This window comes from Octopus sinensis, linkage group LG2 (assembly GCF_006345805.1).
Source record: "Octopus sinensis linkage group LG2, ASM634580v1, whole genome shotgun sequence".
Taxonomy (NCBI): domain Eukaryota; kingdom Metazoa; phylum Mollusca; class Cephalopoda; order Octopoda; family Octopodidae; genus Octopus; species Octopus sinensis.
This window is the reverse complement of record NC_042998.1, coordinates 90,281,522-90,295,326: the sequence shown is the minus strand read 5'-3', so window position 1 is coordinate 90,295,326 and position 13,805 is coordinate 90,281,522. Positions and strand designations below refer to the sequence as shown.

Genomic DNA, 13,805 nt, shown 5'->3' with positions numbered 1-13,805 from the left:
TATATGTATACACACACACACACACACACACACACACACATACACGCACACACACACACACACACACAAATATATATATAAATATGTACTCATACACACACACATGTATATAAACATACCTGTCGGGAGACACCGTTGAGTTCGTTTAAGGCTGTGAGCTGGCAGAATCGATAGCACACTAGGAAAACTGGCTTAGTGGCATTTCGTCCAACTTTATGTTCTGAATTCAAATTCCGCTGGGGTCGACTTTGTCTTTCATCTTTTCGGAGTCGATAAAATAGGTACCAGTTGAACCCTGGGGTCGATTTTATTGACTTACTCCCTTGCCCGAACTTGTTCACCTTGTACCAAAATTTCAAACCGATATTTTGAAATAGTTTTAAATAATGAAGGTCTTGTATGACAGATGTATTTCCTATTATATATTACACAGACCTGAATAGTATTTATTAAATGATTTCAAAATATCATTATTTGGTTTTCAAGAACGACGTATTGGCATTTAGGAGATCAACTGAATGATATACACATTGAGTGGCTGAATACTCCACACACGTATGTAATCTTAATGTGATTATCATGTATAATTAGTTTTGGCACAAGATATTGTAGTATATCTTCCGATTACCACTGCAGTCAAACCGATGAATTTCTATGCAAATTTCCTAAAAATTTCGAGTCCAACTCCGGCAATGGCTAAAGGCATTTGACTCCAATATCGTGTGCTTAAATGGAACCCACAAACTCAGGGTTGCATTTCGGACTTCTTAACCATTAAGCAACATTAATTGAAAGAAGCAATTTATATAAGCACTGAAAGCGAGATCATCAGTTGCGTGATATTTTGTCGTTAGAGGATTAGGTATTGTGATGTTCATGCCTTTTCGATTATATTAGTGGAATACATATATATGAAGTACTATCGCTCTCTTAATCTCTTTCTCTCTCTCCCCACTTCACCTTCTCATAAGCATACATGCACACATATAATCTAGAACTAAATTTGGTGTCGAATAACAAAATTGTTTTTTCGGATGCTTGCGCGCTTGTGTGTTTGAAGTATTGTGTTTAAAACACAATGCTTCAACCTGGCTGAATCTTGTTTAGGATTATTAATATTAATTATTCATGTAGCCGTATTTCGTCCATCTTTACCTTCTGTGTTCAAATACCCAGAAGTCGATTTTTGCCTTTCATCCTATCGGGGTCGAGCAATTAAGTACCAGTTGAGCACAAGGATGGATTTAAACGATTTAACCTCTCCCCCGAACATGTTGACCTTGTGCCAAAATTTGAAACTAATATTAGTTATTCACAAAGCAGTTAGCTGGCAGAATCTTTAGCACGCCGGGAAAAATGTTTAGCGGCAGGTCGTCTATCTAAGTCGATTTTGTCTTTCATCCTTTCGCGGTCAGAACAATCGACTAGCTTCCTCCTGCAAATTTCAAACCTTGTGCTTATAGTAGAAAAGTTATATATATATATATATATATATATATATATATATATATATAATCTATATAAAATTGAATGCGTTTTTACCGCTTGGATCGCTTCCAGTGCCACTACGTCCCGTCCGATTCGCTCCAAAATTTACAGGGACATGTAGAATGAGGTGACGATGCTCGTGGGCTACCTTAGAAATCCCTATCTTAAAAGGTGTGGTTGCTAGGGGCCATCTTCCTCACTCACGCTATTTCCTCCTTTCCCTCTCTTACTCCCCTTCATTTATAACTTTGAGAATGTCCACTACCGTTATTTAATGTATTCCCCTCAACTTCCTTTCACTTTCCCTTTATAACTTCGTCAGACGGCTTTCTTTGATGTATCTGTCTGCATTCATAGGGAGAATTATCATCGCTACCAACTTATGTATATGTCTTCCTCACTCACTCACTCTTTTTCCTAATGATAATTATCATCGCCACCACCACCACCGACACACAATACTCACTCTATTTCATACAAACGGCCTTCTTTTATGTATCTGTCTGTGTGAAAGAGAGAGATAACTGAAATTTTTTACTCGGTTTTTGTAGTGCGTGCGTGTGTATGCATGTATGTGTATATGTATGTATGCATGTATGTGTGTGTGTATGTATCTATGTATGTGTGTGTGTATGTATGTGTATGTATGTGTGTGTGTATGTGTGTATGTGTGTGTATGTATGCGTGAGTGTGTATGTATGTACCTTTGCCTGTTTATGTAACGGTCTGCTATATAGAAAATAATGACGTTAACTCAATGGAAATACATACATACACACACATACATACACACACATACACACATACACATACATACACACACACACACATACATAGATGCAGACCTATCTTAAAAGTGCTGGCAAGTTTGCATGACAACTATTTTTTTCCCTCAAATGAAAGGCGTGGCCTCTAGGACAAAATTCCTCATCTTATAAAATGTGGCCCCAGTACATCCGAATGAAATCGCGTTATATTAACCAAAATGTGAAAAGGGGTCTAAATGGGCTGGAAGGGGATTAAAATTTAAAGGAGCGGATGTTTAGGAATTCTCTGTTACATCAAGCTAAAAATTTGCGCTAGCCTTTTAATCGTCAATGTGTTGCCGTCCATGATGAAGAAGTTTTGAATGCTAGCCATGGTGAGTCTACTGTTGTGAAAAAGAATCACTTCAAAACTTGGTGTTTAGGGATTTTCTTTTACATCAAGTTCAAAATTTTACGCCAGCCGTTAAACTGTCAAAACGTTGCTGTCCGTCGTTAAGAAATGCCAGCCATGCTGACTCTACTACCCTCAGATCTATCCCTTCAAACTTTGGTTTCCAATATTTTATTATTTTATTCAGCTCGCAAGTTCGTCTGTCCCTTTTAAATGTTAGTGTTTTGGCTGTCTGCCTTGAAGCAGACTTTCCGTTGTACTGCCTGATTTATGATTGATCTTTCTAAATATTTTATTTCTCAACTTACTCAAGATCTTCTGTTGTTTATAAATGGGAGAGAGATAGATAAAGATAGAGAGTAAAAGAAAGCGAGGGAGAGTCCGAGAGAAAGGAAGAGTAAGAGAGTGGGGAAAGTGAGAGAGAAAGGAGTGAGAAACAAAGAGGGAGAATCATCATCATCATCATCATCATCATCATCGTTTAACGTCCGTTTTCCGTGCTAGCACGGGTTGGACAGTTTGACCGGGGTCTGGGAAGCCAGGAGGCTGCACGAGGCTCCAGTCTGATCTGGCAGTGTTTCTACAGGTGGATGCCCTTCCTAACGCCAACCACTCTGTGAGCGTAGTGGGTGCTTTTTTCGTGCCGCCGGCACAGGTGCCGGGGGGCTGGCAACGGCCACGATCGGTTGGTGCTTTTCACGTGCCACCAGCACAGAAGCCAGTCAAGGCGGCGCTGCAATCCGCCACGTTCGGATGGTGCTTTTTACGTGCTGAAAGGAAGCAACAGAAAGTAACAACCACACTCTTACCCGCGCGTAGAGCGTGTCACCTTCAGCTAGTATATATATATATATATATATATATATATATATATATATATACACACACACACACACCTAAAACTGCCTTTAGTCGAACAAATCGACCCCAGGACTTGTCCTTACCTTCGTAACGCGGAGTAGACGAAACAGGGACAACTGAAGAAGGGGAATATTCCTTGTGTTGTATGTCTTGTACTCTGTTTTTCCGTTTTTTGAAAGAAAGTTAATTTCCATGTTTTTGTTTTTGTGTTTTCGTTTCTCATTGTGTTCAACGTTTATTTGATGTCCTGTACCCTTATATGCATGTATATATACATATAGATGTAGGTATGTACATATATGTATATATGCATATATTTATATATTATTTATATTCTTCTTCTTCTTCTTATTATTATTATCATTATAAATATATATATATATATATATGTGTATATATACAGAAGGGGAGAGAGAGAGAGAGAGAGGGGTACATATGCATACTTGCACATTTACACACACACACACACACACATTTTATTCTTTTATTTGTTTCAGTCACTTGACTGCGGCCATGCTGGAGCACCGCCATTAGACGAACAAATCGATCCCAGGACTTATTCTTTGTAAGCCTAGTACTTATTCTATCGGTCTCTTTTGCCGAACCGCGGATCTAGTCTTTCTCATTCGCAAAATGAGCCCCTCCCCTTAATTTTGTGCCAATTGCTTTCAATTTTGGTGTATCGATGCAACTCTGAATTTGGGTAATTTTCGCCAATCAACAGACACCGTGGCATTAGCAGCTTGTTACCATGACGACCGCACGCTGTGTTGTTGTTGTTGACTGTTGTCTGTGCCGTTGTTGTCTATGTTGTTTTTTTACACACTTGATGCTTAACACCACGAGATTCATTTCCCCTACGTTTTGTTTTAATTTTCTGTGTTAGTATATTACACATTTTTTCTGTGCTTCTGTGTGTTAGTATTTTTTCGTGCATTTCCTGTGTTAATATTTTTACATAATTTTAATTTCGTATATTTTTGGGTCTCATTGACTCAGCTGGATTTATAATTTCTCTAGGTTAATTCTATTCATAAAAATTTTAATTAGGGGTAGGGTTATCGTGGTACAGAGGAACTATGGGGAGATACAGATTGACATTATTTTTGAATTCTGCATGCAAAAACACATAAAATACAAGTATTCTTTTCTTTGGGACAAATTCTTTGTTGACCAGTGTTATTCTTATCGTAGTTAACAAATCCAAGTATGAAAACGTTACTCAACTTTGGAGTTTTGGAGACAGACGCCCTCTTTTCACACACGCACACATGCACACACACACCACACACACACACACACCACATGCACTTATATATTAATGATGTACATAAATACATGACAGGTATACATAATACTGAAATACGCATAAAGTAAACACACGCAGATAAATATATTAATATAACAAATTTTTTTATATGATAAAAAAAATACAATCAGTGAAGAGCCGAAAGAAACATTAAGATGATACGTTTTTATTTTATTAGGTATTTTTGTTCATTAAGAAACCAACAATGAAATTAGGTATTTCTGTTTATGTAGAAACCCACAATGAACAGGTCAGACGCTAAACTATAAATTTTGCAGGGTACAACCCTAAAGTTGACATCGCTCCGCTAAACGAAGAAAATTTTTGTCTTGCTATTGGCTAAAAATACCCAGTTTTTTCGATTTTTAAATCCCTGTAACTTTTTTCTCCATTTTTTCCTTCACAGCAATGAGACTGTAAGACTACATTATTATAACCGATTTTCAGATTTTTTACTTCCTTTCAAAAAAATGCATATTTTGCGAATGAAAAAAAAAGTAGATCCCGAATCGCTAATTAACAGGGATGTAAACACACCAGCATCGGTTGTCAAGCGATGGTGGTGGGGACAAACACAGACACACACACACACGTGCGCGCGCACACAGACGCATATACGACAGGCTTCTTTCAATTCCGTCTACCAAATCCATTCACAAGGCTTTGGTCGGCGAGAGGCTATAGTAGAAGACACTTGCCCAAGGTGCTACGCAGTGGGACTGAACCCGGAAACATGTGGCTGGTAAGCAAGCTACTTATCACACAGCCACACACACACACACACACATATATATATATATATATATATATATATATATATATGTATGTATGTATATATACGCATCACACACACACACATACGCGCGCGCGCACGCACACATATATGCACGCGCGTACACACACACACACACACACTCTCTCTCTCTCCCGCACACATACGAAATTCAATTGCATGTTCTTTCGCGATTAAAAAGCATTAATCTTGATTTAAAAAATTGGAGAATGGAAGCTACGTTACTGAAGCTTTTCTAAAAATCTTTATTGGTGTAATCGAAACACTTATTATTGGTAATGAAACTGTTATTTCCAGTTAGCCACCTGCTATTAAGTGATTACTTCAAAATCCCGAACCAGTGAAGAAAATGAACCCCGACGAAGCGTCTTGACTAGTTAGCAATAAGTGCTAAATCTCTCTCATATCACAGTATATCCTCTGCAAAGCGGGAATAATATATTTAAGGAAAAAGGTGACATGGTCGAAGGTGGAATGTCTTTGAACACAAGTTTGCATGAACAGGACTGATTTGGTCTAGCAAAACAACAGCAACAATTAATACCATTAATTAGAGTTCTGGTGTTTGTTTCTAGATGAAAATGGAAACTTTACCAAACAATGTTTCTCTTGCCAAAGTGTGCTGGGAAACGGGCAGAAGAATGAAAACTGTCCTGCTGATGGAAAGCTGAAAAAGTTGGGGTCGATCTACAGAGAAAACTGTACAGGAGTATGTCTTACCAGAACTATAGTACAACACGATGGCGGTAAGTATTGCTTTCAATCTTAATTATGGTTCTAGAGCAGGGATGGGGAGACTTTAAGTGCGGCGGGCAAAAATTTCCAAAGATAAAGGTCCGTGGGCGAATCTTATATTTATGTAAATCTTGTATATATCTATGTATAATTCGATATACATTAATAAAGATAAGTTTAACACATTAAATTAACGCGTAACATCTTCATTAACGCCGCCACTAAATTTATGACGTTTATATTACCTATGAGGTATTCTATATTTTTCAGCTTGAGTGTAGTTTGGTTTTAAGGGGGGGGGGTATAAACCTAGCAATATGTGTTTTATAGTGCATACAAAACTTCCATTCAAATGACAATTACCGGATGATTTTCTATTCGAATCTAACCGTTTTAAGTCGTAGTAGAAACGCGACTTATGTCGCAAGAGGCATACGAATATTGTATAAATTTTATAATTGAAAATTTGACTATAAGGCGTAGGAGTGGCTGTATGGTAAGTAGCTTGTTTACGAACCACATGGTTCCGGGTTCAGTCCCACTGCATGGTACCATGGGCAAGTATCTTCTAATATAGCCTCGGGTCGACCAAAGCCCTATGAGTGGATTTGGTAGACGGAAACTGAAAGAAGCCCGTCGTATATATGTATATATATTTGTGTGTGTGTATATGTTTGTGTGTCTGTGTTTGTCCCCCCAACATCGCTTGACAACCAATGCTGGTGTGTTTACGTCCCCGTAAATTAGCGGTTCGGCAAAAGCGACTGATAGAATAAGTACTAGGCTTACAAAGAATAAGTCCTGGGGTCGATTTGATCGACTAATGGCGGCGATCCAGAATGGCCACAGTCAAATGACTGAAACAAGTAAAAGAGTAAAAGAGTATATTCTGTACATACGAATATTCCAGCCTGTGGGTGCAATAAAATGGGCTCGTAGGCGCAATTGCACCCGCGGGCGGGGGTTTCCCCCACTCCTATTTTAGATGGAGCTTGGTTGTTTCCTGTACAGATATCTAAATATCTGTACAGAATATTTAGATATCTGTACAGATATCATAGCTCCTGTCTGTGTAACGTAAAACAAATGAAAAATACATTGTCTGCTGTAATTTCCCCGGATATATACATTTTCTTTAACTTGTTTCAGTCACTGAACTGTGGCCATGCTAGGGCACCACCTTAAGAGTTATGTCGAACAAATCGACTCCTTATTTTTATGTCTGGTACGTTATTCTATCAGTTTGTTTTGCTGAACCTCTAAGTAACGGAGCTGTAAAGAAACCAACATCGGTCGTCAAGCGGTGATGGGAATAAATACAAATACTCACACACACACGCACTCATACATACATACATACATACATACATACATACATACATACATACATACATACATACATACAAACACATAAGACAAAGTATAAATAATATGCGTGTGTGTGTGTGTGTACTAGCAAACGCACCCGTCCTTTGGACGGTGTAATCTATTATAATGGCGCACTGCTTTGGACGGTTTAAGTTGAATTAGTACTTAGAAGTCATTTCAAGTTGATAAACGTAAAATGTATAATTACCAATTTCGTTATATGGTATTAAGCAATCTAGGTGATGAATAACGCTTTTTGAGCACAAATTTGGCAGTTAGTAATAAATGAAAGTCCATGAAATGAGATCGTAATTGCAGTAGGCATTAGGGATCCTATATCCTATCTGAAGCGTTTTGTAGCATGTAGTTAGTTTACTCGGAATGCCTGATACAATCGTATTGAAGCTTTTTTTTCAATTGAAGTCATGTATGATAAACAAAAGCAAACATTTATAGCAAACACACACATAGAATAATGGCATGTACAAAAATAAATGTCAGAGAACGCTTATGAGCAAACAGTGTGCGTGAAGTAAGAAGGATCATTGAAAGTAATGTACTATAAACAACAATTACGGAAATGAAGCAAAATAGCAATGAAATGCTTGTAGGAAGTCTGATTGCAAACGGTTACAGTTTGGCGTAGATGTGAAGATTGCAGTGGAGGAGTAACTACTGTAGGGCTGCTTCGTAGACGACATTTTTGGTTTTTCCTTCAGGATCATAAGTGGATAGGTTGTCTGGATGGCCAACTCTGGAACAACTGACGTAGAACTGTCTATGTGAAAAACATGGCATTCGAAGATCCAATATGACAGATTTCAGCGATTGATCTTGTGCATTGTTAATTGTCATGGCGAAGCTGAGTTTGAGAGGAAACTGAAGTCTCCGCATACGGTAGGGGCAGTCTGTTAAGGTTTGCGGAATTTTCGGAATAAAAACGGTATCGTTTTTGTCGTGTTCCGTAATAATTTAGGCTTCAATGACTTGGTCCATCATTTGTTTGACCACAATGCGAGTTCCATTGCATAGTGTGGGTGCGTTTAGATTGCGTAGAATGATGACTGGGCAACTGACTTTTAAGTGAGGTTCGGGCATTGTGAAAGCTGTCTAACTGCCACGACTTTGTATGTGTAAAAGCAGAGAATATGTATAATATGGATTAATTTCTGAAGGCATTTGAAAAAAATAATTAAAAGCTGATTTAAATTGCATGGCTACTTCAAGGAAGTGCTAATGTGCAAATATTGGCAGTTTGCAATGAATGGGCATTGTAATAACTGCAGTAGAAGACGAAGTAAAAATAGTATGACTACGTCATCAAGAGTAATGTTCCTTGAAGCAACGATCGTTGGTATCTATGAGAAGGTGTTTTCGTCCTGTAGGGGCAGTATTACTCATCATGTGGAAAATTTGAAGAGTCTATGACTATTTCTGGAACATAAATGATGTATGTTCCCAGCGTAAACGAAATCGGATGAAAAATATTGATTTTTAAGCGAGATCAAGAAAAAGCCTGCACACACACACACACACACACACACACACACACACACACACACACACACACACACACACACACACAGACACACACAGACATCTTCAGTTTTATTATATATAAGATATATACATTGTTCAAATTTGCAGAAAATTAAGAATGAAGACAGGCGAGGGAACAACAAGCAAGTGTATTAGTTGGACGCTCGGGAAAAATGGAAAAGTCTTTTACGTTTCGAGCCTACGCTCATCCACAGAAAAAGGTTGGGAGGAAAAAATGAAGAGAGAATGAAAAATACACTCACACACGATAGGCTTCTTTTTAGTTTCCGTCCACCAAGTTCTCTCAAAGCATTAGTCTGCTCGGGACTATAGTAGAAGTCGTTTTCTCAAGGTGCCATATAATAAAACTGAACCTGAGACCATACGATTGCAGAATGAGCTTTTTAACAGCACAGCATCAGATATATATTATTTGGCCATCGAATTATTAGTATAGTTTCAGAAGCATTTAATGTTGTTGTTCAAAGTGACGTGATTTTGTTGAAAATTCTTGCTTGATTCATTAATAGCTTATTGGAACTGATCACATCCAGTATTTTCTTCCGCATAACAAATTGTTTAGTTTTCTTCCATTCAATTAGATTCCTCATCAGCCCAAAGAAACTTTTCGTGGCGTGAAGTAGATGAGTAATAAACCTTTACCTAGTTTTGACACCAGTAAATCGAATTGATATGTCAAGATGATCTAAGGCGGTGAGTTGACAGGTTGGTTAGTGCGCCGGGCGAAATGCTTAGCGGTATTTCGTCTGCCGCTACGCTCAGAGTTCAAATTCCGCCGACGTCGACTTTGCCTTTCATCTTTTTGGGGTCGATAAATTAAGTACCTGTTGAGTACTGGGGTCGATGTAATCGACTATCCCCTTCCCTCAAAATTTCAGGCCTTGTGCTTATAGTAGAAAGGAACTGGAAAAATCGTTACCGCGCCTGGCAAAATGCTAAGCGGCATTTTGTCTAACAGTTCTGAGTTCAAATGCTGCCGAGGTCAAATTTGCCTTTTGTCCTTTCAGGATTGATAAAATAAATACCAGTTGAACACTGGGCTCGATGTAATCGACTTAATCCCTCCCCCAAAATTGCTGGCCTTGTGCTAAAATTTGAAACTAATATGTCAAGATGTTCAGGAAACTGTTCCCACTAGGGAAAGAGAGACAAAATGAAATAAAAATGTTTTGCGTCGAAAGGTGTAGGGAAACACCTGCAGTGTATTTGAACTCCCAACCAAAGAGTAGGTCAGTTTCATACCTTATCCACTCAGCCACCTTATTCCTACATTCAACAACTAATCGCTTAATTTATATTTAATAGAATCAGTTGAATACAAACAAAATACCTTGCGGGAGTTAGTTGCATATCTTTAAATTTTGATTCCATATTCCACCAAAGTGGTCCATGAGTTTCTTCCCTTCCCATCACTGGTAAAATAATTACCCCTTAAGTACTGGTATCAATCTGATCAGTCATTCTCCCAATTTAAGACCTTGTGCCTATATTATAAATCCACATTATGACTATATCGATAGTTATAATTCATGTAGTTCAACACCAAAGTTCCCTTTATTTGTTGCATTACTAATATTCTTACAATAAATTTCGAATTTTAACTCCAACTTACTTTGGTCAAGAGTTCTATTTCCTTTATCATCTTTTTCTAGCAACACATTCTCAGTGACCATTTACCATCAATTTGTTTCTCCTAAACATTCTGTATCAACGAATAAATATTTTATGCCATTTCCATCTTGCGGTTGCACTCGCTGTTATGGATATAAAATACCGGGGTCAAATTTTCCTTGCATTCTTTCGGGGTATTTCATCCGTCTTTATATTCTAAGGTCAAAGGCGGCGAGCTAGCAGAAACGTTAGCGCGCCGGGCGAAACGCTTAGCGGTATTTCGTCTGTCGCTACGTTCTGAGTTCAAATTCCGCCGAGGTTGACTTTGCCTTTCATCCTTTCGGGGTCGATTAAATAAGTACCAGTTACGCACTGGGGTCGATATAATCGACTTAATCCGTTTGTCTGTCCTTGTTTGTCCCCTCTGTGTTTAGCCCCTTGTGGGCAGTAAAGAAATAGCTATTTCATCTGTCGTTACGTTCTGAGTTCAAATTCCGCCGAGGTCGACTTTGCCTTTCATCCTTTCGGGGTCAATAAATAAAGTACCAGTTTCGCACTGGGTCGATGTAATCGACTTACTCCCTCTGTCTGTCCTTGTTTGTCCCCTCTATGTGTAGCCCCTTGTGGGTAGTAAAGAAATATATAGTCTAAGTTCAAATTCTGCCGAGGTCGACTTTGTTTTTATCCTCTCAGCGTCAACATAATAGGTACCAGTTGACCACTGGGGTCGATGTAATTGCAGGTTTTATGCCAAAATTTGAAACCATTAATTTTTTATTATCATTTAGGATGTTGGAGTGGCAGTATTGTGAATATATTGGACAAAATGCCTTGTGGCATTTAGTTACGGCTCTTTACGATCTGAGTTCAAATTTCACCGGTGTCAGCTTTACCTTTCATCTCTCCGAGTTCGATGAAATAAACTTCCAGTTAATTGCTCTCATAACCCCTTCCCCTTAATATTGTTGGTTTTGTACCTAAATTAGAAACAATTATATAGGGCAGTGGTGATAGATTGGCAGGATCGTTTGATCGTCGAACCAAATGCATCGCGGTATTTTTTGGCTGTTTGCGATCTGAGTTCAAGTCAGGATCAGTTTTTTCTTTCATAGTTTCGAGGTTGATAAAATAAGTACCAATAATGCACTGACCACCAATAAGTACTGGCCTTGTGCCTAAATGAGAAACATGTTACATACTTACAGAAAAAGTCTGACCTTTGTTTGCAAGCAAAAGATAACTATAGTTATTCTTCAATCTATTAGACCTCATTAGTATGATGCATTGTCTACTTAAACCTATATGATCAGCTGATAAAGACTTTTACACATAGAAGAATTACAAAAGATTTTTGGTTAATATAATCTATATTTAAAAAAATCTTTCGGCCAACAGAAAAGGCAGAGTGCATGCTCCTTTATATCTAAAACTAGAGGGAGGGAAGAAAGCATCGTCAAATCGGTAAACTGGCTTGATTATTTGTGACAAGGTGGATTCTGCTAAAAGCACCCAAGATGTCAGGTGGTGTAGTTAAATCGGGCGAATGATTGAATGATCCACCAAATAGGCCGTAGGATTTTAACCCAAGATGCAAAGAACCAGAACAAACACCGCAAGGCATCTCACCAAAGTTCTTACATTTTCGCCAATCCATCGCTCTGTATCGATACTTTGTTTTTATCGACCCCTGAAGTATGAAAGACAGAGTTGATCTCAGTGCAATTTGAACTAGAGTACTGAGTCAGAGCAAATACTTTGAGACACATTAGCCAACCCTCTATTATCAATTCACTGCATAATTAATATATATATATATATATATATATATATACTAGCATTATGACCCGGCGTTGCCAGGTCATAGTGCTAGTTTGGTATAAATTTGTTAAATTAAAAATTTGTGGTAAAAAAACATACAATGACATATCAAAAAGACGAATTAAAATTCCAGAGAAAAATACATAGAAGATAAATATACAAATTTACAAAAATACATAAAATTTCATCAGAGATGCATCAATTAATATGAAACATATTATATATTTAAAATTGACACCCCCCTCGTCAGGATGTTTTTTACACACAACACATAGTACACGGAAACAAATGCTCAATTACATACCTGCTACATGCGAAAGACCAGACATTACGTACTCCCCAAAATTCTCATAGATACTGAATGCTACTTTATAAGCATATAATTCAATCTAGCAGCTATAGTAAATGGTATGAGCACATGTCCATCTGGACTAATTCACTTCTGCACTCAATTAAATTTTTCATATTTTAATTTCTCCCATTCATGCAAACCCACATATTCGAGTTCAAGTCCTTGATACATTTTATACTAATTGCTATTTTTTCTTTTAATTGTTATATAACGATTTAATAAAATGAAATATATTTAATTACTACTTACTATATTTACTATATCTAACTCAATTGTTATTATTACCTCTAACTTTTTTTGCAATTTTTATTTCTAAATTTCTTATGGAACGTCGAGTGGATCTTATGCGTAGAATATATTTTTATATGATGTTTATATATTTATATATTACTATATATTTCTAAACGTCGGACTTTATGTCTGTTCTGTAGATATAAATGAATATATGAATATATGTATGTGTTTGATCTTTCTGTAGATTTTGTAGTGCTTTTGTAGTTGCTGCTCGCATTGCCTCCCCTCGGATTAAAAAGTGTATACAGCTCATTTGAGCACTACTGTTCCAGTCTGTTATATATTTTGAGCGTTGTTGTCACTAACGATCTCAAGATATAACTTTATATTTTGTAATATATATATATTTGCCCATGATACTACATGGACCCTAAGTAAGGCATGTGTAAAATTTGAATGAAATTGGTTCTGTAGTTCTCAAGTTTTAGGGAATCAGAGTGGAGAAGATATATTACTGT

At 37.5% G+C, this 13,805-nt stretch overlaps 1 protein-coding gene across 1 annotated transcript in view; it reads left to right on the top strand.

The window, feature by feature from the left end:
• LOC115208781 overlaps window positions 1–13,805 on the top strand; it is a 43,079-nt gene that overhangs the window by 24,586 nt on the left and 4,688 nt on the right. Inside the window, exon 5 of the mRNA XM_029777104.2 lies at window positions 6,185–6,355. Within this exon, the coding sequence (XP_029632964.1) occupies window positions 6,185–6,355 (171 nt within the window). The remainder of the gene's footprint in view (window positions 1–6,184; window positions 6,356–13,805) is intronic.